The 23,925-nt window shown below is 42.7% G+C and overlaps 2 protein-coding genes across 5 annotated transcripts in view; both read right to left on the bottom strand.

The window, feature by feature from the left end:
• ndrg3a (ndrg family member 3a) overlaps positions 1 to 9,638 on the bottom strand; it is a 31,039-nt gene extending 21,401 nt beyond the window's left edge. The window contains exon 1 of the mRNA XM_084543034.1: positions 9,303 to 9,638. The gene's annotated coding sequence lies outside the window, so the exon portion shown is untranslated. The remainder of the gene's footprint in view (positions 1 to 9,302) is intronic.
• A 1,441-nt stretch (positions 9,639 to 11,079) lies between these two features.
• phf20a (PHD finger protein 20, a) lies at positions 11,080 to 22,418 on the bottom strand. Of its 4 annotated transcripts, XM_084543308.1 has the most exons (18): positions 22,284 to 22,401; positions 21,151 to 21,350; positions 20,185 to 20,291; positions 19,295 to 19,466; positions 18,848 to 18,932; positions 18,498 to 18,574; positions 17,770 to 18,367; positions 17,579 to 17,629; positions 17,218 to 17,487; positions 16,864 to 17,058; positions 16,591 to 16,686; positions 15,938 to 16,093; positions 15,357 to 15,538; positions 15,125 to 15,224; positions 13,747 to 13,942; positions 13,165 to 13,606; positions 12,678 to 12,858; positions 11,080 to 12,381 (listed from the first exon to the last, which is right to left on the bottom strand). In XM_084543308.1, the coding sequence occupies exons 3-18, from the start codon at positions 20,265 to 20,267 to the stop codon at positions 12,239 to 12,241; spliced, it is 3,027 nt and encodes a 1,008-aa protein (XP_084399434.1). In that variant the 5' UTR covers positions 20,268 to 20,291; positions 21,151 to 21,350; positions 22,284 to 22,401; the 3' UTR covers positions 11,080 to 12,238. The 4 variants fall into 4 exon arrangements, with proteins under 4 accessions (XP_084399434.1, XP_084399435.1, XP_084399433.1 ...); XM_084543309.1 differs by lacking the exon at positions 21,151 to 21,350 and having other exon boundaries at positions 17,770 to 18,343; positions 22,284 to 22,418; XM_084543307.1 differs by lacking the exon at positions 21,151 to 21,350 and having other exon boundaries at positions 22,284 to 22,418.
• Positions 22,419 to 23,925: the final 1,507 nt, after the last annotated feature.

The raw sequence follows: 23,925 nt of genomic DNA on the forward strand, positions 1-23,925 counted from the left end.
CAGGGAAGTGCCAAAAATTGCAGTTCCTCAAATGGCTCAAAGTGCATGCATCAGTCCCCATAGACCTCCATGTTAAAATGCCCAACTTAACAGCTGAAATAAACATGTTTACAGCCGGGTACATAAACAGTTTTGGTTGCTAGCTCACAGGTTGCTAGCTGTCTGTCTAGGCATCACCTGCCCCCCCTTTTTGAAATTTTTTTAATTAACCAGGTAGTTGTTTTTTAGTCAGGAAATATCAATGATGCTGAAATCTGCAGCCACCACACTGCGCTTAAAGACAGCTCTGAAATGTGAGCTTTGATTCTACAACACTTCCCTTAGAGCACAGGATGTCGTTCAACGAAGCCTTCGAAATCTCTAAATGAATACACCTTAATAGGCTATGTCTATGGAGCACAGATATTCCCAATTACCAACTCATTTCCGGTGAGATGAAGTGATGTCATCTGTCTGTCTGTTTATTCTGTGAGCCAAATTACTCTGATGACGGCTCAATCACAGGAGAACACAAGCATGTCTGTCCTCAGTCAGCACTTCATGAAACTTCATCACATTACAATAGAAAACAGGCCAGCACAAATTCCAGAGATACTAGTCTCCATTCAGACAGATGACTGACTGTTCCTCTGTTTCACTGTCAGGGCTACAACTTCAACAGCTTGTATCCGGACGGTCACCAGTGTGCCGGTGCCGTCCCATTAACACTGGGAGACTTTTCCAGGGTCATGTCACTAGAAATTTCTTTATCCCCCCAACTTTTCGCAACCAGGCCAAGCCAGTGTTTACAGTTCTCCTTCTGCAGAGGAGGCAATCCGTAGCGAGTAAAGCTAATGGACTGTGACAAGGCTCAGATCCAGATTATTGCTCTAACCTGGGCTGTTTGGTAAGAGAATTAGATGAGGAAAATCCATTTGTTTGGCATTTCAGCCCCCCACCTCCTCCCCCTACGTTAGGTCAATCACAACATGAATGATACAAAGAAAAATTGAATTTTGTTCTGTTCTATATAATTTCAGAGGCAAGGGATAAGAGCCGGGAAGAAATCTGATCTTGAGCTTGGTCTTTTGTTCTCCAACGTGGAACCTATAGCACCGAGCATCCCCTGCTGATACTGTCAGCAAACGCACACAGATGAACGAGCACAGGGACCAGCACACATCCAGGGCGCACGCACTCACGCACACACAGCTCCCCATGCTTCACGTCTACTTAATTAAATGACAGCTTGCTCTCCCGAGGCCCCATCACTCTCCTTACAGCTTATATGGTTCTCTTGATACAAGCCGACAGAACGGCTTTTTGTTCTCATAACAACGTAGCAAAAAAACTAATGATGACACATCTCTTTGATGTCTTTCTTGGGATTCAAGCGGTCTATTCTTATCCAACATGCAAAATGAAAATGTGAAGCAAAATCCACCTTTGGTTTCAAAACTAAACAATAAACACTAAAACAATAAGTTAAGGCGAAGAAGTTCACGTGGATGTATCCATACTGATACAGATACACTAATAACAAATACTAAATGGAAACAGTAGATCAACAAAGTCTACATGAGACAAACCAGTACAATATCGACCTCCTTGTTTGATCTTTTAAGATTTAAAAGGATCTAATAAATGCTAAAACCTGCATTACTATAATTGACTCAGGCCTCTCTGCAAAAGCAAACCTGAAGGCAGAATGACTCAGTCATTAATGCATTTAATATCTGGAGCCTCTGGCCAGTCATTACTCAAAATGCAAGCGATAAAAATGTTGCAGTGGTTGCACTTGGACAGAACATGGGACATCACACACACATACTATAACAAGTGCTGCTGTGAAGGTTTAAGAGGAGCACAGCCAACAGAAATAGTGCACGGGGGAAAACTCATGAGCTTGTCCTCTGACTTGTGATAATCACCTTCAATGTGCACTTCCTTGTCTCTTCAGAACATTTATTTACTGACCGATGTAACTGCATATTTTCAGAAAGGAAATCCTACACTGATCGTCGATCACTCAAACGTGTCTGTGTGTGTGTGTGTGTGAGGAAAAGCTTGGCTCATCAGCAAAGATACTCACTGGCACGTAGCATCCCCTGCACTGATACGTCTGCCAAAAAAGGGGGCCCTCTGCTACTCACTCAAACCCTGACCTCTATACACATAACGAGGACAGACTCCGATGCACTCATGAATCCATGTAAACTGGCACACACAGACACAGCCTCACCCACGGTAACACATACTGTAGATACATTCATACACTAATCCTGCAGGGCCACTGAGTGCAAGACCCCTCTTGTTACTCTCTAAGGGCTTTTAAAGAATTACATTATTCCTTGTGGGGCCACTTTATCTGCTAATGGTCTTATGAGATTAAGGAGCCGCATCTGGCTGTATTGATTTATAACCACACATATCTATTGGCATCATCAGCATGCTTCACATGAAGAAGCGTGAAGGGGCTCCATAAATAGAGCGCCATGGTTTGGAAAACTATTCGTCATAACTTCTGGCGGCACGCCGAGATTTACGGCACTAATACAGACCCAGAGACCAACAGCCATATTTTCCACTGGTGAGGTGATGTTTCGGAACGGCAAACCGGAAACTTGATTTATCCATTACGGCGGTAAGGAAAGGGCATGCAGCAGTTATGAATTGGGGTGTTAGTGTGAGGGCAGCTGGGATGTGAGTCAGCCCTCCCGTGTCCCTCCCTCCTCAGTACATTGTACCATACAGCCTCACAAAGTTAGCCAGGGATCTATTTTGGTCTTCATGTATAAATAAAGAAGCAGTCCCTGCACTATGCTGCTATAACTTTTGAGTGTCTTATAGGTCAGTGTGTTTTGACTGCATCTCCATGACTAGAACCACAGACTCCAAATAAAACCACATTCATAATCTGTTATAGTCCTATATTGAAATGGCTAGTACAGGTCATTGTTGAGTGTGCCACAGACCAGTACCAGGCTATTTTTTTAGATGAAGATGATATGGTCCTGCAAAAAAAAAAATGTAATAATAGACGTACAACATTACAGGTAATCTAAAGGTAGTATGACGTGATGGGGGAGACCTGTGTCTAGAAAATGTCACAGAAAATGTCACACTAAGAGGAGTTAATGGTAAAACTCACATACTTGACATCTTCAACTCGCTCACTGAAATCAATCTGTCGCTGTATTCATAAGAAGAGACTCAAGAGCAGATACTAATCACGATACTAATCCCTGGCGTGGCAGTGCCGTTTTCCAGAGCATTCACAAGTTGTAAGCAGATTGAGTCTGCACATGTAAACCTATAAATCTAAACAACATGAATTTCAATCAACTTCACGCTCTAAGTGGATGGAAGCAACCTTTTGCTGTGGTTTTAATCAAATGACTTTTTCACTCATAGATATCGTGCTCAAATATGGCGTTGTGTTTGAATAGAATGTACAAAGAAAAGCTCTGTTATACGTATTTGAGTAGTTAACCAAAAGATTAATATTCAACTACTTAGAAAAGTGTCGATACAAAAAAAATTAAAAATCGACAGATTAATGGACTGAAAAAAACAACAACTGTTTCTCGCAGCCATAATTCAAACCCAAACTGGAAATGCATGTGTGTTGAGTGGAGCTTAAGGGTGGATCATCTAGCTCTAGCTCTAACTGGATTTAAATATCACTGCACTTTATTCATGTAGCTGCTAAATACTGTAAACGTATGTACATATACAACTACCCCCCCCCTCTAAGTTTACCAGTCTATATTTTTATTCAGTCTATATTTTATTTTTATTTTATTTTATTTCTCTATCGGTGTACATTACACTTATATTGCTTACCTTGTGTGCAAACTACTGTTTACTGTAGTACTTCTATTTTTTTTTACTACTGGCTGCAGGTACAACAATACATTTCACTGTGCATTGTACTATGTATAACTGTGCATGTGACAAATAAAACCTATCTATCTATCTATCTATCTTTCTTGTAGTCACCTGGATTACCTGTCGACAGGCCTTGACAGAATTTACTTCAAACGGCAGATGATCCAACGCAAAGGACAAACGATACATCCCTCGCTCATTTGTTTATATGTCCCAAATGACAATGAACTGAAGAGTATGTTCGACATAATAATGCAGGGATTCTGGATCAAAGCCAAGGCTCTATATGAAGAAAAGCTTGCTTTCATTCCCAACATCATATCTCTGTGAGGTGGAGTGGTTTGTAATGGACGAGGACCAAACTGAGGAATATGAGAATACACGCTTTGACTATCACTGTCTCCTATCATCAATCAATGGGGCTATCTTGTTGCTAGTAAAGAAGTAGAGTGATATCGTGGAGTCATAAGACTTTTATATGCTCATGCGAGGAAACTGTGCTCTGTGATCACTCAACCAACGGTTGGGGACCTCTGAGTAACATCAATAGTAACAGTCAACCCTCACAGATACTTCCACTTATTTCGCTTGGTTAAATTTCTTCTCAGACAACTGGAACTGTGGATTTGTACCACCTTGTACCTTCAATGAGGAGACAGCTTACACCTTAAGAACTTGTACGTGGTAACTCCATGTAATTCTCCACATAGCTCCAACCAATTTCATCCGGAGCTGAGGACTAATATAGCTGACCTGTGTAGGTGTGCAGGAATCCTCGCTGTTCCTCTATAATTAGTCATAGAGAGATCAGGAATGAGCAAGCATGAGAGCAAATATTAAGCGCTTAGAGGTAGATTAAACTCTTTTTTTGTCATGTGGATTGTAAATCACATCATCCATCCAGCAAGAGACTAGTGGCTCAATATCGCAGGCTCTTAGTGTGGCTAATAGGACACGTAAATGAAGGATGTTTTTCATCTTTCCTACGACACTACAAGTCACTGCGAGGCGCTGACCCTGCTGGTCCTTTCAAGAAATGATAAACACACTTAATAAGAGAATGGCATCATAGATGGTGATATAGATAGCTGATGCTGCACGACTCACATCATCAATAAATCAATACACGCGGGAATAGACAGGTCTCACACAAAGCAAGACATGGTGGGAGGACGGGTTAGGAGGAAAAAATATATCATCGCTACTAAGGAGGGGGTGCCGAGACACAGACGAGTCTTGATAAATCCGCTGCGATAGGTCAGGGAGAGGTGCGAGTCTGACTGAGCTCCTCCTGCTATCCGGCTATAAATAAGACTGAATGGCCTGTCCTGTCGCCCCTGCACTCAGTACTGCTAATAGAGTACCTGCCCATACTCCGCTACGCTAGGCTAGCTGCAGCTCAGTCTGTGGGGATTTCCTCTGCCGAGAGCACAGACGGACAAAGTGTGTGTGTCCTGGGTCCCGGGCAGAGATTCCAGAACAGCAGAGTCCTGCTGATCTGTGGAGTGCGCTCAGACGGGCCGAAGGCAGCTGTGGGGGCAGCAGCGAGACCATCTGCGTAGCCCGGTCATTGACTTGTACAGAAACACGCACATACATTCACTTACGGCACCGCTTCAACAACAAGCTGGGTGGAAACATGAGATACTGCTTCCATAAAACATTAACAAGAGACATGAAAGCCCCAGTGCCAGAGACAGTCAAGACCTCTGCCTGTGAATACACAATGGGCTTTGAATCAAATCGTGTCTCGGCGTGTTTCAGAGTATGAATCAGTGCTAAAAGGCCTGTTGCCTCACAAGAACAAGTCCTCTGCAAAGAGAGTTATCAACGTAGTCAACTTGACTGTCACTATGACTGATTACTGACAATTCAATCTCCGAGAGAAACACAGAGGTGGTCCTATGGCGCCTTCCCTTTGTGAGTGCTCGCTGTGGAGGTCGGCGGTGTCCTTGGCAACCACGGGAAGGGCCCCCCCCTTAGCCATCAGCAGCTCAGCTGGTGGCGCCGCTGAAATCGAACGACCTTTTTCAGCAGCATTTACATAAAGTCATTCTCTTCTCATCAAAACAACCAATGTGATGTGTGAGGCTTTACCAGTCAGCGTACCTTTAACCTGTTCAGGCAGTTATAATTAAACTTCAATCCAGCAACGAATAAGTCAAAACAGAGCCGACAATTACTCCCTTCCCAATATTTTCAACAGTTCAATATATATTAAATGTCACGACTTGCACTGTGTCACAAACACACGCTCTCCAGGGACCCAGCCTCTTTAAGTACAATTCCAGTGTTTCAAGATCAGGTCTTTGTGAATCATCTCTGCCTGGATTTAACTGCTTCTCACAGAAACACAGCCTGAGGGGGAGGATCCTCTAACCACCAGGGCACGGTATCTGCCATTTCCTCTGTCTCAACAACAGCCACTAAAGCATGTCCCTTTCTTGGGTGTTCCCTAGCCTAGACCATAAAGCAAGCCGAGGATGAAATTGTTCATGTGGCGCACAGGCTTTTGTGAGACACTGTAGCTAAACGCTAACATGCTTCAATTTATTTGTATCAGTGACAAACAGGGATTTGAAACATTGTCTTTCTTTGCTTCCTACGTCTGTCTCACACACGTCTCAGAGTGGATACAGTTAGTCTTATGTAGATGGAGGAAATGAAACGACAAACTTCAGATAAACTGAAAAAGAAAATATCGAGCTGATGTGAAGGAATTTGTGCAGTTACAAGATCGAAGGGAGGGGGGGGGGCGGAGGTCTGGCTTGGCTTGCACCCAGCACTTTGAATCAACAAGCGTACCACCTGTGCTCTGCGTCCCCTCATCCCCACCTGCTGATGTTGATAAAGAAGATGGGGACAGATGAGGCCCTCCCTCCCTCCAGCAGCGGTCTGATCCAGCAGATAAGAGACTGAAAAATGTGTGGACACCACTGCTGCCTCATCCAAGCCAGCCAGCAACTGGCTTGGATGTGGGTTTTCTATAAGGAGACTTATCCTCTACTCCATCCCTGCAGTAAAAGCAGAGGGGGCAGGGGTAAATGAGCAGCTCTTTGGATTTACTGTTAGGGTGAGGTCAAGGGAAATTTAAGTAGCTAACCTGGAACAGAGGTATACATACTCCAGCTCTTTCTGCAAAGCTTGCACTGTAACTCTAGGCCGGGTACAGCTTGAATTACAGATGCCGTTCAGTAACAAAAGCACAGCAGTGCAGAACTACAGAAGAAAGGTTCAGACTGAGAAAGAGGACATTTACAATACATCTAGGATTATTATTATTATTATTACTTTTTTCCAAAAACATGCCGTACATGTTGGGTACCAAATGAGACAAGGATGTGCCATTGACAAAGGTAATAAATAATTTCCAATTATGAGCAGACGTCACAGTAAAGTGTGGCACAGGTCCTGTCTTGCCCTGCAGGGCTTGCAAACTAATAGACAGTAATGCTGAGGTGAAAGTGAACACAAGGCAGAATGACTGTCAGCACAGCAGCTTAATTACCGTCGCCATCTCTCCAGTGAGTGTTATTCCCTGACATTCATCCCTGCTTCTGCTGCAAGAAATCCTCTTCCACACAAGAGCATTTCACACGTTTTATGTACTCTCTAATCTCTGTAATACAGCAAGTGGTAAATTGTAATCCCCGCTGGAAGGCAACTTAACAGTGTTATTCTTCATACTTACGTACAGAAATTATTTTATATCATTCACTTACAGTGTGAAGTCCAGAAATGTTGCATTACGCTGCCTTTGTTTTCATTTCCCAAAGTGCTTGTGAAAGGTGGATCCCTCCACAGAGAAAATCATCTTTAAACAAGTATTCTCAAGTGGGGTCTAATGATCGGAGTCTGTAGAGACCAGATGGACAGGTTTTCAAGACCTTGAGGCCAACATGTGGATTAATGAGCAACTTCTGCCACTCCCATTAGTTAGGCAATAGGTTTTCACTGTAATAATCAACCAGGGACAGAATGCTTCCAACAATACAGCAATAAACCTCAGACTACCCACTACCGGCTCTGTCTCCTAAAGAACAGACCCATGGATCAGTTTATAGGAACCAGATATCTGTGACTAGTTGCTTATCTGCTGAGGTTTCCAGCTGGAACAACAGCCTTCAGCCACAATGTTGTGAGTGACAACAAACTCCTTGTTGTGCAAGCTTCATTCAAGCCTCGCTGACCACGTGACACCGTTGAGAGCATTGTGGGAGATAGAAGTGCTGAATTTAACACCACAAACATGAAACTTTAATATACTGAATATGAAACAATTAAGACGCCAAAATAACGGCGTTAACATAGAGACAGCCTATCTTAAGTATTTAACACGAAGGTCATAATGACATTACCGCCCTTTGTTTTGTTATTTAATCTTGTAATAACTAAATTATCTTACAGTTCTTGGTAGTTTTACCAAGAAACATGAGAAACACAGTGTGCCCTTTAGTTTAAACACAAAGGTCTCACTGATAGTAACTTCTAATCAGGTGGAAACACCTGATGGCCACATGTCCCACCTGTGTGACCTTCGTGTGCTCAAAAGTGACATTGCCATCCATTGTGTGATGTCTGAGTGTTTTAACACCTGCTGCAGCTACACCCCAGTGATTAATCTGGGTGATAAATGATGAGACCTTCTCAGTCTAGACTGGGACAGCGTTTATGGGGAAAATGTGCAAAATAAGGAACACACCGACACCCTGACAGGTGGCAAGACAGACACTCCACACAGAGCAGCTTAGGGCCTTTTTGGCCAAAGGTTTCTCTGTTGTAAGTTCATAAGTATCCAATTTAATATTCCTATAATGAAAAAAATACACAAAAAAGTACACAACGAGACTGTTATTTAAAAGTCTTGTTTTTTTGTGTTCTCACTAGATGATATGTAATCCTCCAGGAGCATTAGCTGTGGACTCTATCAGTGCATTAACAAGCTGCTAGCTATTCGGCTAACATTTCTCCACTTGTTTCAGTAACGCGTCGTGACGGGCCTCGTTTTACTAAGTGAACTTGGTTTCTTATTGAGCAAGAACAAAATCTGAGAGGAAACGGAGTGGTACAAACACTCTGCACTGACAACACGTAGAAAACAAGGTACGGTGTGAACCCCAGCGCTGTGTCGCATCACTGTTCAGAGGAGCAGCAATGAACTCAATTCAACCGCAGTTATTTTTTTTTTTTCCTTCCTCTGACTGAACCGCTTCACTCGCTCTCATTGGGGTTTAACATGTGGTTTTAATTAGTCTAATAAAGCCTCTATCTGCCTCCACCGGCGGGGTAACACATGACTGGACATACACACAGCGGGCATGAACAGGTTGGGGAAATCCAGCGGGCTCCGGTAATCTCCTGTGGCATCGGGCACATCTGTAAGTGGTCAATGGGAACGTGTTACGGCCAAAAAACACGCGACAAACACTTACCTCGTCGGTGAAATAGGGACGCGGCGAGTCGAAGTCAATTCCTAACTGTGTGTGGCGTTGGATATCAGCTTTGAAATGTGTGTCTAAGTGGACAATACACGTCGCTCCTGCCTTGCCCGCTGCTGCTTCCTCTGCTTCAACTAGTATTTCGCTGTGACTGTGGGCGGAACTCCACGCTGCGGCGCAGACACGACGGAGGAGCCAATGGGAGGAGGCGGCACGACTCACAGACAGGAGGAGGAGACAGGAGGTCTCACTCTGCTCCGAAATACTGAGGACGAGACTGGAGGGAGAGCTCGGGGAGAAACAAAAAACATCAAATATCAAACTAGCCTACCTGTACTAACAAGACAACAAAATGTGACGGTTTTTATATATATATTACAGTTATATACTATGACATTATGACCAGTGATTGGTAAAGTAAATAATTATGTTGTTATCGTAGCACCAGTCAGTGGGTGGGATCTATCAGACAGCAAGTGAACATTTTGTCCTCAAAGTTGATGTTTTAGAAGCAGGGGAAAAAAATGAGCTTTTGATTAATCTTGACGAAGCTTAGATGACTGGCTCAGGGCCTCTCCAAAACTGCAGCTCTTGTAGGGAGTTCCCAAGTCTGCAGTCACTATCTATCAGTGACTCAAGAAAGGAGACATGGTGAGCCAGTGACAGGGTCATGGCCTTTATTGGTGCACATCTTGAGCAAAGGCCTGTGTAGTCAGATCCAACCAACGAGCTACTGGAGCCCAGACTGCTGAAAAGGTACTGATAGAAAGGTGTCTGATCACACAGCCACTCTCTGAGTTTGTTTTGTATGGGACTGCGTAGCTGTCAGGGATTTTACTTTGACACCTACCTAAGCATTGTTGTAGACAATGTACACCCTCTCTCAAACAGTACTCCTTAATGGAAGAAGGCTCTTTCAGCAGGATAATGAGCCTTGCCACAAAGCAAAAACACTTCAGGATTGGTCCAAGGAGCACAACAAATTCAGGGTGTTGACTTGGCCTCCAAATTGTCCAGATCTCAATCCAATCAAGCATCTATGGGATGTGCTGGACACACAAGTCAGATCTATGAAAACCCCACCTTGCAACTTACAGGACTTGAATAGTGTGCTGCTAACATCTTAGTGCCAGATACCACAGCACACCTTCAGACACTTTACTCTAGTAGAGCTCATCCCTCGACAGGTCACGGTTGTTGTGAAGGCAAAAGAGGAACTTACACAATAATAGGCAGGTAGTAGTAATGTTATGACTGATCAGTGGACAAGGAGACCCTCTTTAAGAGTTCAGTCATCCTGGGTTGTAGTTCTTATTTCTCCTGCTGTCATCACATCACGCAAATTTTGGAGATTAACCGATTACAGTTCTCATCACATTGCTATTTTCAGTCCCATTATGCAACCACACAAATCGGCTGTGACATAAAAACATTTCATCAAAAGATGCACGCCAAGTCTTCAAAAAACATTTAAAAATAGAGCGTCCCAGAGCTTGCTTTTTGGACTGAGTCAGCTTGTTCATGGGCACCTCGGCAAAACACATTTAGATAGTTTGTCTCTAATTGTAGATATGCTGACTTACAAAATCTTTAAGCTTGCAGATACCTGCCTCCAATTTCAATTTCATTTGTGTAAAGGCACAAATCAGACGTTTAGAGAGCTCCTAGCATCAAATTGAATGATTCAATGGATTTCACTGGTCGCGTGAACAGAAAAGACAACTCCAATTCAAATACCAAACACGTAAAAGACAGGATGAGAAAATGGCAGAGAGCATGTTCATAATGATTAATAACAATGACAGTTTATTTATGTACCAGGAAATCTGTTTGCATTGTTTTGGACATTTTCCCTGCTTCTAAGCCAGACACTTACAGTACAGTAGCATACAATATCTGTATTTGAAGAACATTGTCAAGGAAGGAGGAGGCCTTTCGATTGGCTTATTTACAAACAACCAAAATACTGTAAAGAAACAGATGGAACAGAATAATGAGGAAAAACAATAAATGTACAGATTTTCTAAGTAATATTCGTCACTGACACAAGATGCTAGGTTAAGAAGAGACAAGTCCACGTTACAGTTTTCAGTGAATTGTAAGTTAAATGCTACAGCAACAACATTAAGAGTAATCTGATCAAATGAAATTGGGACACAGATGAGCAGACTGTTACAGAAGAATTTCAACATTTGTTAAAATCTCTCAAGCTGAAAATAAGATACCTCTGATACCAGACAAAAATAACTTCACAGTGTAGTAGAAAACAAACGCTTGAGTAGGTCAAACATAGGACTAATTATTTGTAGAGACTGCTTGAACAGCATTGTCACATACTGGATGTCTTCAAGCTGCTGTCTGTCCACATTTAAACACAGTGTGGCATGACACATGAGCAAAACTGAACTTTGGGACATTTAATGCAAAACAAATGACTATTTGATAATGTGTTCAAAAATATTGCAAAGAGTCTAGGTTCAGGAACTGGACTGCATTTTGAATATAAAGCTCCTGCATGTAAAGCACTGTGTACTGAGAGAGACAGGGCAACCTTAAGCAGACAAAAGGCATTCATAAGGTTTAGTTGCATGGGAACCACAGAAGTGTAATCTGGTCCTAAGGATGTTCTCCTGCATTTACGAGGTTACTCTTTGTGTTTTATCCTGATTTAAGATGCTGACTTTCCATATATGTTCATATACATATTCATATACGACACCGGCTGGCTGCAGCATCAGATTCCACCACACAGAACCTTTTTATAAAGGAAAACAGCAGCAGCAGAAGTCAGGTCGGAGGGAATTTGCTGAACCGCCTAAGTCTTGGATTTGCATTAATATTGTTGTGTGTGCAGCCAGCGACCACATCATCCACTGCAATGTTTCTGCATGCTGTGTGGCGACTGAACCAGCTGCTGTTCTCTGGCGCCCTCATGTGGTGCTGTACAGAGCAATCTGCTGCACCTTGTCCAGCTGGGTCAGCAGCCGTTTCATGCGGTGTTTGAGTTGAGGCAGACGAGCCAGAGGTTCAGGAGGCTCCAGCTCTCCAGTGTAGTCCAGCCAGCTCTCCAGCACTGAGGACGACAAGAACAAGAACCAGAGGTGAGCACGTTTCCACTTGATGGGTTTGTTTCAGCCCACATGAACTCTATCCTGTTGTCAATCACCACTTGAACATGACAATGACCTGTGGGTTGCTGCTTAATTTTACAAATGCGTTAGTAACTTGTACACAGAAGACCCGTGGCCAAACTAATCAGTTTTATAGTTGGAGGACCACTGATATTGATGGTGTCACTATTTACATCATAGCCATTTTGAATTTCAAAGTGTCCCACCCCGCCAATAAGACAAATTTCACAGGTCTCACCATCCAACTCCCTCTCAATGAAGTCCATCCTGTGTGAGACCTCATCCTGGACGGCATCTATGTGATCCAGCAGGTTGATCTGCCATTGTTGATGCTGTTTGCTGTTGTCTGCAGCCTCTTCAGGATCCCTGCCATGCTCTTCCCTGTTCTCAGCCTGGGACCACAAGCTACCCAAAGAAACCTAGAATTGTGCAGGTAAAATTGGACAAGATCTACTTTAGTTGTTTTTAGTTCCATAAGCCACTTAAATCGAGAATCCAACATGGTACTTGAATCTTGTGCAAAAATAATGAACACCAGTCTAAACTAGAACCAACCCAAGTCCTAGAATAACCGGGCAACTCCGATCTCATGTCCACACTGACACCATTTTCAAAAGTCAACTTTCAGATTTGATTAGATTTTTTGTGGAGAAAATGATTCCAAAATCATTTTGTGCAGTTTTTACTGCAGTTGCAATAATTTTATTAGCGACAGTAAATCCTACCTTGTTGCTCATGCCCGTTGATTTGGGCTTGTCTGTCTCCAGCAGGCTTCCATAGCGCTGCTCCCGTTCCAGAAGTTCTTCTGTACTTCTCATGCTGTCCTCCAGCTCAGAGCCCTGTCGGGTCTCCACCACTAGTCGCTGCTCTACTGCCGGGTAATATGCCCGTGGTTTCTGGTAGCAGTGTTCACTGGTAATGTACGAGTCCTGGAAGGATGGGAAAGGGGAGGAGGAGCAGGATGAAGAGGAAGTGGCAGCTGTAGCAGCCCGGCTCAGCTTCTCCAGTGCATTGGACATTAAAATCTCTCCTCGGCTCATGTCCTCGTCAGGTGTCACAGGAGATGGAGCAGAGTTGCTGCCTCGACACGAGTCAGATGCAATCCTCGACCTCTCCAAATGCTTCCATGGCTGTCGCCACAGCTGCAGGTCAGGGTGGATGCTGCTTCTGAAAAAGAGAGGAAAACAATCAGACCACTGTGATTCAAAATAAAAACACACAAACAAACAGCTGAATTTGTTTAATCAGAAATATCCAGCCTAACAACTATTTCTATTATGATCTGAATTTGACTTATTTGTACTCACTGTAAGACACTCATCTTCAGCTGCAGTCCGCTGAGGATCTCTACCACGTGGTGCACATCTCCCAGTAGCTGGTGGGTGGTGGTGATCTTCTTGGCGTTTTGGTGAGAGTAGTTCTCTTCCAAGAAGGAGAGGCCGTACATGTGGCCATTGCTCAACCACTCACGGTCATACCAATAGCGCAGACTCTGCCTCTGACCTAAGAATGAAACAATCAAATGTTATCGAGTGCAGTAGAAGCTGTCAGAAAATCAAGAATCTCACTGTAAAAGCTAGACTAAGACAGACTGACGTTCTTTGTGGTTGAGGTGTAACAGATTTTGGGGAATAATAGGCTGCATTCCTTATGATGTGGTCATTCCATAAATAGTGTGTGCTTTTATTCACTACAGTGCACAGCAGGACACACAAACATTAGGTAATTAAGTCAACATAACTACAATTTTACAATTAGTTTTACAGGCAGTGTGTTTCACTTGCTCTACCCTCCACTATGTGTTGAGTTGGCACTCTGACTTCATCCTTTAGCTAAAACAACACTGTACAATCCTGCATTTGCTATGGAAACACTTTTACAATCCTTAAAAGCCTGCATCAGTTAGCTTTTATTTAAGCTGAAAAAACTAGGCCAACAATGTTGAGGTCAGGGTACAGGATGTACAGCTCATTCTAGTTCAGAATATTTCTGCTGTAGATTGCTGTTTGCCCATACTAAATGTGGATACGCTCTTTCATGTTAAGGGACTTTGAGTTTTAAATGAAGCATGGTTAAGGGCTCTGCTCCTCCTAGTTTCTTCTCATCAGTGTCATAAATGGCAGTGCATTCAGTGCTATGCTGTGGATATGATGACACAAACAATTTCTGCCGTTACAAAGGAAAAAGGACAACCTTATCTGGGCCAATACTGTCTAGCTGCATCACAAAATACACAGTACTGAGTAGTAATTACTGAGATAGTGTGCAGTAGAGATAGTGTGCAGTAGAATCACAATAACATAACAGTAAATCAGAAGCATATATCTCTATATTGGCAGACCAAGAGGATTAGATGTTAAGACTTTGTTTCACATTTTACCAGAAGAAATACAAACACACAAATCCCACGACAGCTAACCTTTTAATGGTTATAGTGGTTTTAGAGGTTAGATTAATACAACTTCCCAAAGAAATTATTTTATTTCTGTCAACATTAAAACTTGGAAAATATATTTAATTTCAATGTGATTTCAAAAGTCATTTTTCCTTAAAAACCATCACAGTTATTTGATGGTTAATAAAAATGTTTCCACATGAAAGAAACGCACAGTCATCTCCTTAAAATTAGCCGAACACAAATCTAAATGTTGACAGTCAGTTAAAGGGAGTGATCTATCGTCTCACCTGGTGGGTCTCTGCAGATGTAGCAGGTGTATTTGTCTGGAACATTGTCTTCCAGCAGGCCCATGCAGGTGCCATGCTGCCAGCACAAACAATCTTCACACTAACAAAAAAAAAAAAAAAAAAAAAGAAAGAAAGCAAAAAGCACAAACTGGTTTTAAAGCCATGCAACCCAAAATAATCATTTCACATTAATCAGATACAATTATGTGTTGGAACAAAACACAAAGCCCACCTGAATCATGAAGTCGTTCTCTTCCTCCACCTCACAGATACATCTCACTATCTCTTGGTCATTGGTGTCCACAGCACCAGAGTCCACACTCAGGGGCGGTGTTGTTACATCCAAATCCACCTCAAAGTCGTCATCACTCCACCCACAGCTGTCAGTGGACCAGTCGCTGATGCTATCGTCATCTACAGTAACACAGTCAAACAAAACTATTGTGTTTTTATGTAAATGACACAACTTACCAGGAATATATTTTTTCTAGGACATTCTTGAGATTTCAAATCATTTAATATTCTCTTATTCTACAAAAATAAGAAACTATGCGACTTTAAATTGAGTATTTGTGGATTATATGATGAAGCAAGCCATAGCAGCAAAGAACAGCTTAGGATTCAATCAACGATAGGTTAAAGATTTGGTCGTAGGTGTTGTGAGAAGCAGCATTTGTGCAGAAGTACCAGGTGTGATTGAAACTTAAGCTGTCAGCATGATGAATTGAATCTAGGGAGAGTCTAGGGAGAGGACAGTCACACAGACAAACTAGACACGGATGCACACGCACACACCACCATAAAGATACCCACCATCCACATGAATCTGCTCTGAGTAGCTGTATCCAGGCCTGCTGGGGTAGGCCTCAGGCTTGTGATTGTGTGAGGGGGGAGTTTTGAGTGGCAAATTCAATTTGGACTGAAGACCCAATATTGAGATGTCAATATTCTCCTCACTACCTGTGTAGTCTGTTAATACAGGGAAGGGGGGGGGAAGCAGATGTAGAACAAAAATGTCAGCTTTGAAAATCCGAAAACAAACGCCCATCAGGAGGTGACAAAAACGCGGCACAACATTATGGACAAATTAGATAATCAAGAACAATCAGGGAGAATTAATCTGATAAGTCCATGCGGCCTAGCTCTCAGGCCTTTTATCAGTGGAAGGCAGAAAAATACGTGTGTGCATTTCAAACACACCTGTGTGAATGCCAAAAAGGAATAACAGAACAGTGTATGGTTTAGTCCATATCAGTGCCACAAGTTGGAGCTTTTAGATCGGCATAATGCAGTGACGGAGACCAGCAATAAATGTTACACTTCTCCCACACACTCAGCCACCACACCAAGGAGTGAATGGAGTACTTTATGCTTAGCAGGCTAGCCGTTCCCACAATGTCACAGTGAGTGCACATGCAGAGCAGCAGAAATGTGACACAGCCCTGTGCCAGGGAGCCACTTCTTACCAGACTTGGCCTTCTTTTTCTTTTTCTTCTTCTTCAGTTTAATGCGGAGGAAGTCCTTCTGTTTTGGTTTTTCTTTCAGTCTTTCTTTTACTGACCCTGTGGATCATTAAGTGGCAAGAGTTAGGCTCCATGTGAGTACAGCTAAGCTAACACTACTATTTTATAAGCAAAACTTCACTGTATGAACAGAAAATAAACATGGAACAGATCCGACTTGTCCTGACATTAAATGCAATCTCTATTCACTCAAGCTTATGACAACATCATACTGACCAATGTCAAAGCCACTCTTGTCTGAGTCCTTGTCCTGCAGCTGGCATCCGTTCCTGTCCAGCTGGTTCTCCTTGCTTTTCTCTCTCAGCAGTGCCCTCTGCTGATGGCCCTGGGTGCTGACTGCAGGCGGGGCTGATGTGCGCCTGCCTGCGGTCTTCACTTCACCACGGGGAGCTGCAGCAGCTCCAACTGAGTCTGGAGAAAAATTAAACGGCACGTAAAACAACAAAGCCTTTATCTATCTATTTAGCACAACACTTTAGAAGCATGTGAATAATAATTACACCATGACTTGATTATTTATTTATTTTTTTAAATCAACTGGGACAAACATTAAACTGGACAGGTACTCACGCATAGAGGCAGAAATAGTGCGCCTTCTCTTCGTGCCATCCAAACCAGCTGCAGTAGACTGTTTCTCAGCGCCCCTGGTCTGGCCACTCCTGCTGGGGCTGTGCTCTCCCTCTGGAGGCTGTTCCTCACCATGGTAATATTTCATATGGTAATGCAGCAGTTTGGCTTTACGGAATGACTTTGTGCAGCCAGGAGCGCTGCACTTGAACGGGTTGTGGTCGAGGTTGATGGACAGGACAGGAGGAGGTTGGTTTTTGATGACTCTGTACACTGAAACAGAGAACATCATGAGTGAAGGGGGTTCATGGAAGAAAGCTAGTGATCACTGTACTTGGTAACAAAGCGTCAGGAGTGTACTCACGTGGTTCTCTGCTGAATCTGTTGGGGTTATGGAAGCCCTGCTTCCTTACAGCTGTCAAGATTAAAGAAAGATATTCATGTATCTTGAAAATAAGCCCATATGCTATGCATTATTTAGTGCAATCAGCTATTAATTTTCACAACCCTACAGAGCCAATGACGGTTCTGCTAATTTATTTCATTAACACTTACGTTTCACAGGCTGAGGAGGCGGCACAACCACTTCAGACTGCGCGTTTTCGGATTGGACGTTTGGTTTCTGCTCCACGTCTCCATTGGATTCTGTGGTTGTCATAGTGACGGACGCCTGCTCGGTCTGCATTGACGTCTGAGTGGGCAACTCTGTGTATGGCTTGGGCGACTCTGGATATGGCTTTGTTTCACTTTCTTCCGTTTCCACCTCTTCCTTCTTCACCTCTCCATTTACACGGCACAATCGCTCGTTTTGCTTATTGTCTTCTTCAAGCTTTACTCCATTAGTAAGTCCTGTCCTCTTTTCTACCTCCGTGGGTTTGTTCTCATCTCCCACCTCTGACATGTCCTCTTCCTGCTTGATAATGGGTGCAGCCTCTAGCTCACCATTTGTCTTCTTGTTTTTCTCATTTACCATCCCCTCTTCCCTCTCCTCATCCTCACTGTTGCTGTCCTCCTCCTGGTCAGAAGTGCTGCGTCTGGCTCGCTTATTTTTGGGACCGCCATTCTCTTGAGACCTTCTGTCTCTGCGATTTGGGACCCTCCTCACCATGTTCCTGTCAGAGGACCGAGACTTCCCTCCACCAACACCACCTCTCTGTCAGCAGTATAAAGAAAATGTTTAGAAAACTAGAACTGAAAATGGCATCAAAGGCATGTATAGCAGAAGCCGCAATAAACAGAGGCACTGAGAAATACATGTTTGCTATTTTTTATATGTACAGTACCTCTTTGATAAAAGGCTTCACATGTATCCCCTTCACTGTCTGGATGACACCATCATAAAACTTCACAGTGTAGGATGCTGAAAAGGATAAAAGAAAAACAACTAATGCAAACAATGTCTTTCACATAAAAGATAAGCAGATCTAGATTCAGTTTTTCTTTGTCTTGCGAGTGAAATAGAAAGTAATTTGTTATCGAATCCCATTCAATATCACAATTTCCTTTTTGAAACAAAAAGTAGTCAGACTGCGCTTCATATTGCACAGTACTGAAACATCACAACATGAATAATAAGGTGAAAGTTAATGAACCCAAAATGAACAAAAATAGGTCTTGCATTATTGATACTCACCATCTTTATTGACTGAAATGACCTTAGCGGGGTAGAAACGGCAGTCAGACCAGCTGGCAAGGACCTTGTCATTCACGTGAAAGCCCTGCAAGAAAGGGACGTTTGATCTAGCACATACTGTAGGCACACTGTAAGAATAAAATCATGGGAGGCGGAACTGTTAAATGCAACAAAACCATCATGTTGTTATATCTGTTAAAATACACGATGCACACGATTTTTACTGGCAAGCAAAATAATGAGATACCATTAAGCATGTGCAAATAAAGCTCAAGTATTGTATTTTTGCTATTTTCCCCCAGAAAGATGAATGAATAAAGATGCAGAAATACACCTTGAAACAAAAGCTAAAGAACAAAGGATATCCAGGAAATCTGAAAACTGAAAGAAAAAAATAATTCTATGCAATACAGATCAAAGCAAGAATGAAGAGCATTCTCAGCTTACAGGTACAGGAGCGTCGTCATTCAGACCCTGCCGCCTCAGTTGAATTCTCTCTACAGGTCTCAGGTAGGGACTTGTCCAGTCAAACCACTCGTCGTAACGGTGGCTCCACTGCCTATAATGGATTAATACTTTCTCATCTTCGTAGTCAATCTTCTCTATGTTGGCAGCATACCTGCGTGAGGAAATTGAATTACAAGGTGACTGGGAAGCGAGCGGGACCAGTAATTCTGCTTGTTCAAATTCATAATCCTATATCTCAAACATATGAGGGCGGCAAGTGTCTAGAAATGAATGGAGGTTGAGGATGTGAACGCAGAGAACAACAATGAATTATGAGGCACTGCTTTGCTTAGAAGATGGTGCACTGGGCATTTGCACATTATTGTAATGTGATTTAACCCACCTGCCATTATACCTCGAGCACTACAACAATCTGTGACTCTGACATCTTGTGTTTTCACCTTGTTTGTCCTTTAGCAATTGATTTCAACTGTTAACTGTAGGATAAGAAGATCTACTGCCTCATTCAAAATGGCTGCCCTCATCTCTGTGCTCATAACAGCAAAGTCACACAAAGATTGTGTCTTTATCAGCAATGACTTTTAGTTTTATGCCGTGATTACTGGAGCTGTTCTGAGATGATATCTGCAGTCCTTCATTACTACTCCAGGACTAAGTTGAGTGTGGTGGATACTTGAGAGCAAGCAGCCATCACAGTAGTTGTTTACTAGCAGAGGAGCAGTGATGCAATCGAATGTCCGAGTGGCTTTACCCACTCCTTTCTAACTACAGCTTACCCCAGCCCGGAAAGGAGGGGGTGAGAACTTATGTGAGAGTGAGGATGTGAACAGTAACATGGATGGAGAGGAATGAGCAAGGCCATGACTCACCAGTTTTTGAGGCTGTCTCTAGCCTCAAGCTGAGCTCCCACCTCAAATCTTATCCCTCTTCTGTTAGGGGGCGTCTTACTCATACTGCCCACATCAAGGCTCTCTTCCTGTACATACACGGACACACACATTAACCGATAAAGACACTTATGACATCCTTTACGCCACTAAGAGAAAAAATATTGTGTCCAACAAAGAACACAATACACTGTCAAGGTCTTTAGAGACAGTAGTGCAGTCAGCTCTGTGTGTCTGAGGTCATCACTAACAATTATTTCACCAGAAGACCGTCGGAAAAATAAAATCACCGCTTTGATTTGCAGTTTTAGCATTGGAAAGCAAGTAAGACACCCCCTTTATGCCAGCAGAACAATAATGCTGTCCAGGCTGGGAAGAAAATATCAAACATACACAAGCTACAGATTACACATGTTGTAACATGGTGCAGCACAGTGTACAGAGAGCAAAAACTGTCATAGTAAGGTGAGCCATGCCCCTCAAATGGTGGTGAATATGTAGCCTATACCAGATGTCCAGCAATCACTGGTTAAGGGATCATGTGTGTCTAGCAATGACCTCACACAAACACCTACAAGTCAGATCATCAACATGTAATTTCAGTGTCATTTTAATCAACAAGACACACCCAGAACAGACACAAGAACGACAAAGGTATTCCTTCACTGCTCACTGGAAGCACACGACACTACAGCATGCACCAATCTCCCAGTGGTTTTATTTTAACAACATATTAGGCTTAAACCGGCTTCTTGCTTATTAATTCTTATCAAATACAGGCCTGTAACCTCCTGCTGGTGTTCAGCCCGGGCTCGGCGGTAAACGGATCATGTTAAGAGTCATCCCTACAAATAACAGCGGTTCCTTTGTCAGGCACGTAGTACGGAGATTTACATAACGGCGCCCTTTCTTCAAGAATAAAATATTTACAAGGTATAAAGGTCTTACTTTTGTCCGCGCTATAGCAGCATCGGTTCACCATACTGGAGTCTTGTCTGGAGTGACTGGCATTCAGTGCAACCTACAAACCGGATATCTTCACACTACTCGGCCCACGTGTTTTCTGGTCCGTCGATTTCCACGCAGACACACAATAGGAGACAATGGCAAAGACCACTAGGGTTTATCCGCATGTTGCACGCGGATTCCTAGCGCGGTATCAAAGAGAGAACAATGAGCTGTTCAGTGGAATTGACGTTTTTAAAAGGAAGCTGGCTGATTTGTGGCCTGCACAGAGAGCCAGACACACGACAGCGACACTAGCTGGGCGCAAACCGAGAGTTTGTGATGCCACGATTACGAGTCAGAAAGCGGATGATAATTAAGAGTGTAAAGTCGAGGCCGTCATACGCATATTTTAAACGATTAATTGAACCGTCATTTGATATTTTTCTGTAATAAACAGACAAGGAAGCCCGCATACTATTTTATTTTTTCCAATCACGCATGAAATACGTTTTAACAGATCGTAGCCGTCTTAGAACATAAATTACATCAAGCACAAGGTGCCTCGTGGTCTTCCACGTCTCCTTTTGTTGACCACTTGCACCGCTATTGACACTTTATTGTCCGGTGTTTTATAACCAGCGGGCGGGGCGTGACAGGGACCAACGCCTACGTCAGCGCCTCAGACAAGCCTGATTAGTCGAACGAGCGTTGCGTGGGCGGGCTGCTCGCATCTGATTGGCCAAGAAGCTGTCACTCACCGCGCTCTGGAGGGCCTCGCGCTAGGCCTACTTCTTCATACTTTTCGTGCTGTGAACGAGCGGCGTGGAAATGCAAAGCATCAAACTTAAACAACTGAAAAACCGCGGACAATTTAAAGCACCTCGTCAAAAAGCGCGTGGGCACTAAAAATATACCGGAAATCAAATAAATACAACTACGAAATGCACCAACATAACATTATTTGAGCTACTTCGTCACGTTTGTTTTGAACTAAGAAAGCCGACATGCGGCATGACACCATCTACGCTGCTGCTGCTGCTGCTGCTGCATCCACAAACCGGGCCTCGGTCACGATATTACTGGAAATTATAAACTCTAAAATGCCAAAGACGAATACGGTCTGGGCTCCCTACCTGTTCCCCAGTCACTCTTAGTCCGGTTGGGTGTAAAATCTGCAGAGAAATCAGTTGAACGCGCAAGTAGAGCCGCCTCCGCCTGTCTGTTTCAGATCACGCAGTTGAATTTCTCTCTGTTGCGATCACTACCGGCGCGGGCATTGTGGCGCCACTATACGCATGCGCGCCCAACGTACCCAAGCCGCCGAGCACCGCACTACGACCTTTTATTTCATTATACTTATAAATCGATTTGAAATCGATTATTAATTATTCTCTCAACTACCTAAACCCACCCCCTCTCTCGATGAGTCCCTGTGCTGTTCCTTTCTTCACCACTAAGTGCAATCATTTGCAATAACCCACTGTGTATTTTTATATTTTTATATTTTCACAAAGTATACATATTTCAGTAATAATAGCGTGTATTTAGTATTTATTGTAATGTTGACTTTTAAAATCATCATCCATACCATTAATGTTGAGTAGTTGTGAACTAAGTTTGTAATATTTATAAGTTTGTACTGACTCTACAAAAACTTAATAAGGCAAACTGTTTTTATTGTGTGTGTGTATATAATTTGAAAATAAAAGCTGCTATTTTCACACTTTCATTTTCACTGGAGGTACTTTTGAAAAGAGGCTGCCCCTCGGGTCAATCTCTTCCTGTGCCTGATTTCTCTAACTTGTTCCAGTCCCACAGCCCGAGGCCAGAGGTCCTCTCAGCCTGCTGTCATGGTTACAGAGCCCGAGCTTTTCAGAGTCACCAGGCAGGTACATGATCGCTGTAGTAGAGTGACAGGTGAAGCAGGTGGCAGTTTGCGCAGTGATGTGTACCAAAGGATATCTTAGCTGAGCAGCTGAATATGTACAGACTGAATGAGTGAGGGTGATGCTGTGTGACAGGAACGGGAGAAGCTTATTCTGTTTGCTAAAGCTTTCACCTGTGCAGTCACATGTGCAAAGGAATAAGACTAAAATAGACACATGAACTCAAAAGTTTAGTTATAACATGATATGTCTAAAGCCGATATCAAATGCTCTATTTGTATAAAACAGACAATACAAATGGATCCATATTCTCTGGGTGTGATTGTATAAAACTGCAAGTAGAGTGAGAAATACAAAAGGTACTTTTGTCATGCTTTCAGTTTGAGCAGTTTGCATTTGTACTTAAAATTAAGTCCTTAAAATTTATTTGCACATTGCTAATAATATAATTAAACATTTTACTGGGTTGTTGAGGGGATTGTTCATTGATAAGGGAAAGTATTCAATTAAGACTGAAAATTCAGAGCTGTCTACATTTTATTATTTCTAAGAGCATTGTTAGTGCAGCCAATATTAATAATGTAAAGACATTAAAGCACAAATTCTGAAAGGTAAATACATCTCGTTCCAAAGAAACAGTCTCTCAGCCTTATATCCGGGAGTAGTTATGAAACAAAAGCCACAGTTAAACTACATGTCCAGAGAGAAGGTAGAAGGAAAAGATGCACACATAATAAAAAAATAAAGATTAATGTTTCTTCTATTCAATATTTTAATAAAATTAGGGTTCAATGATTTGACACTTTGTCAGAATAAAATTCCCAAATTAAAACACATGTAAAATCAGAGTGCTCCAATCCATTTATTTATCAATTATTTATCATTGTTT

The sequence above is a fragment of the Chelon labrosus genome, assembly GCF_963514085.1.
Source record: "Chelon labrosus genome assembly, chromosome: 4".
NCBI lineage: Eukaryota > Metazoa > Chordata > Actinopteri > Mugiliformes > Mugilidae > Chelon > Chelon labrosus.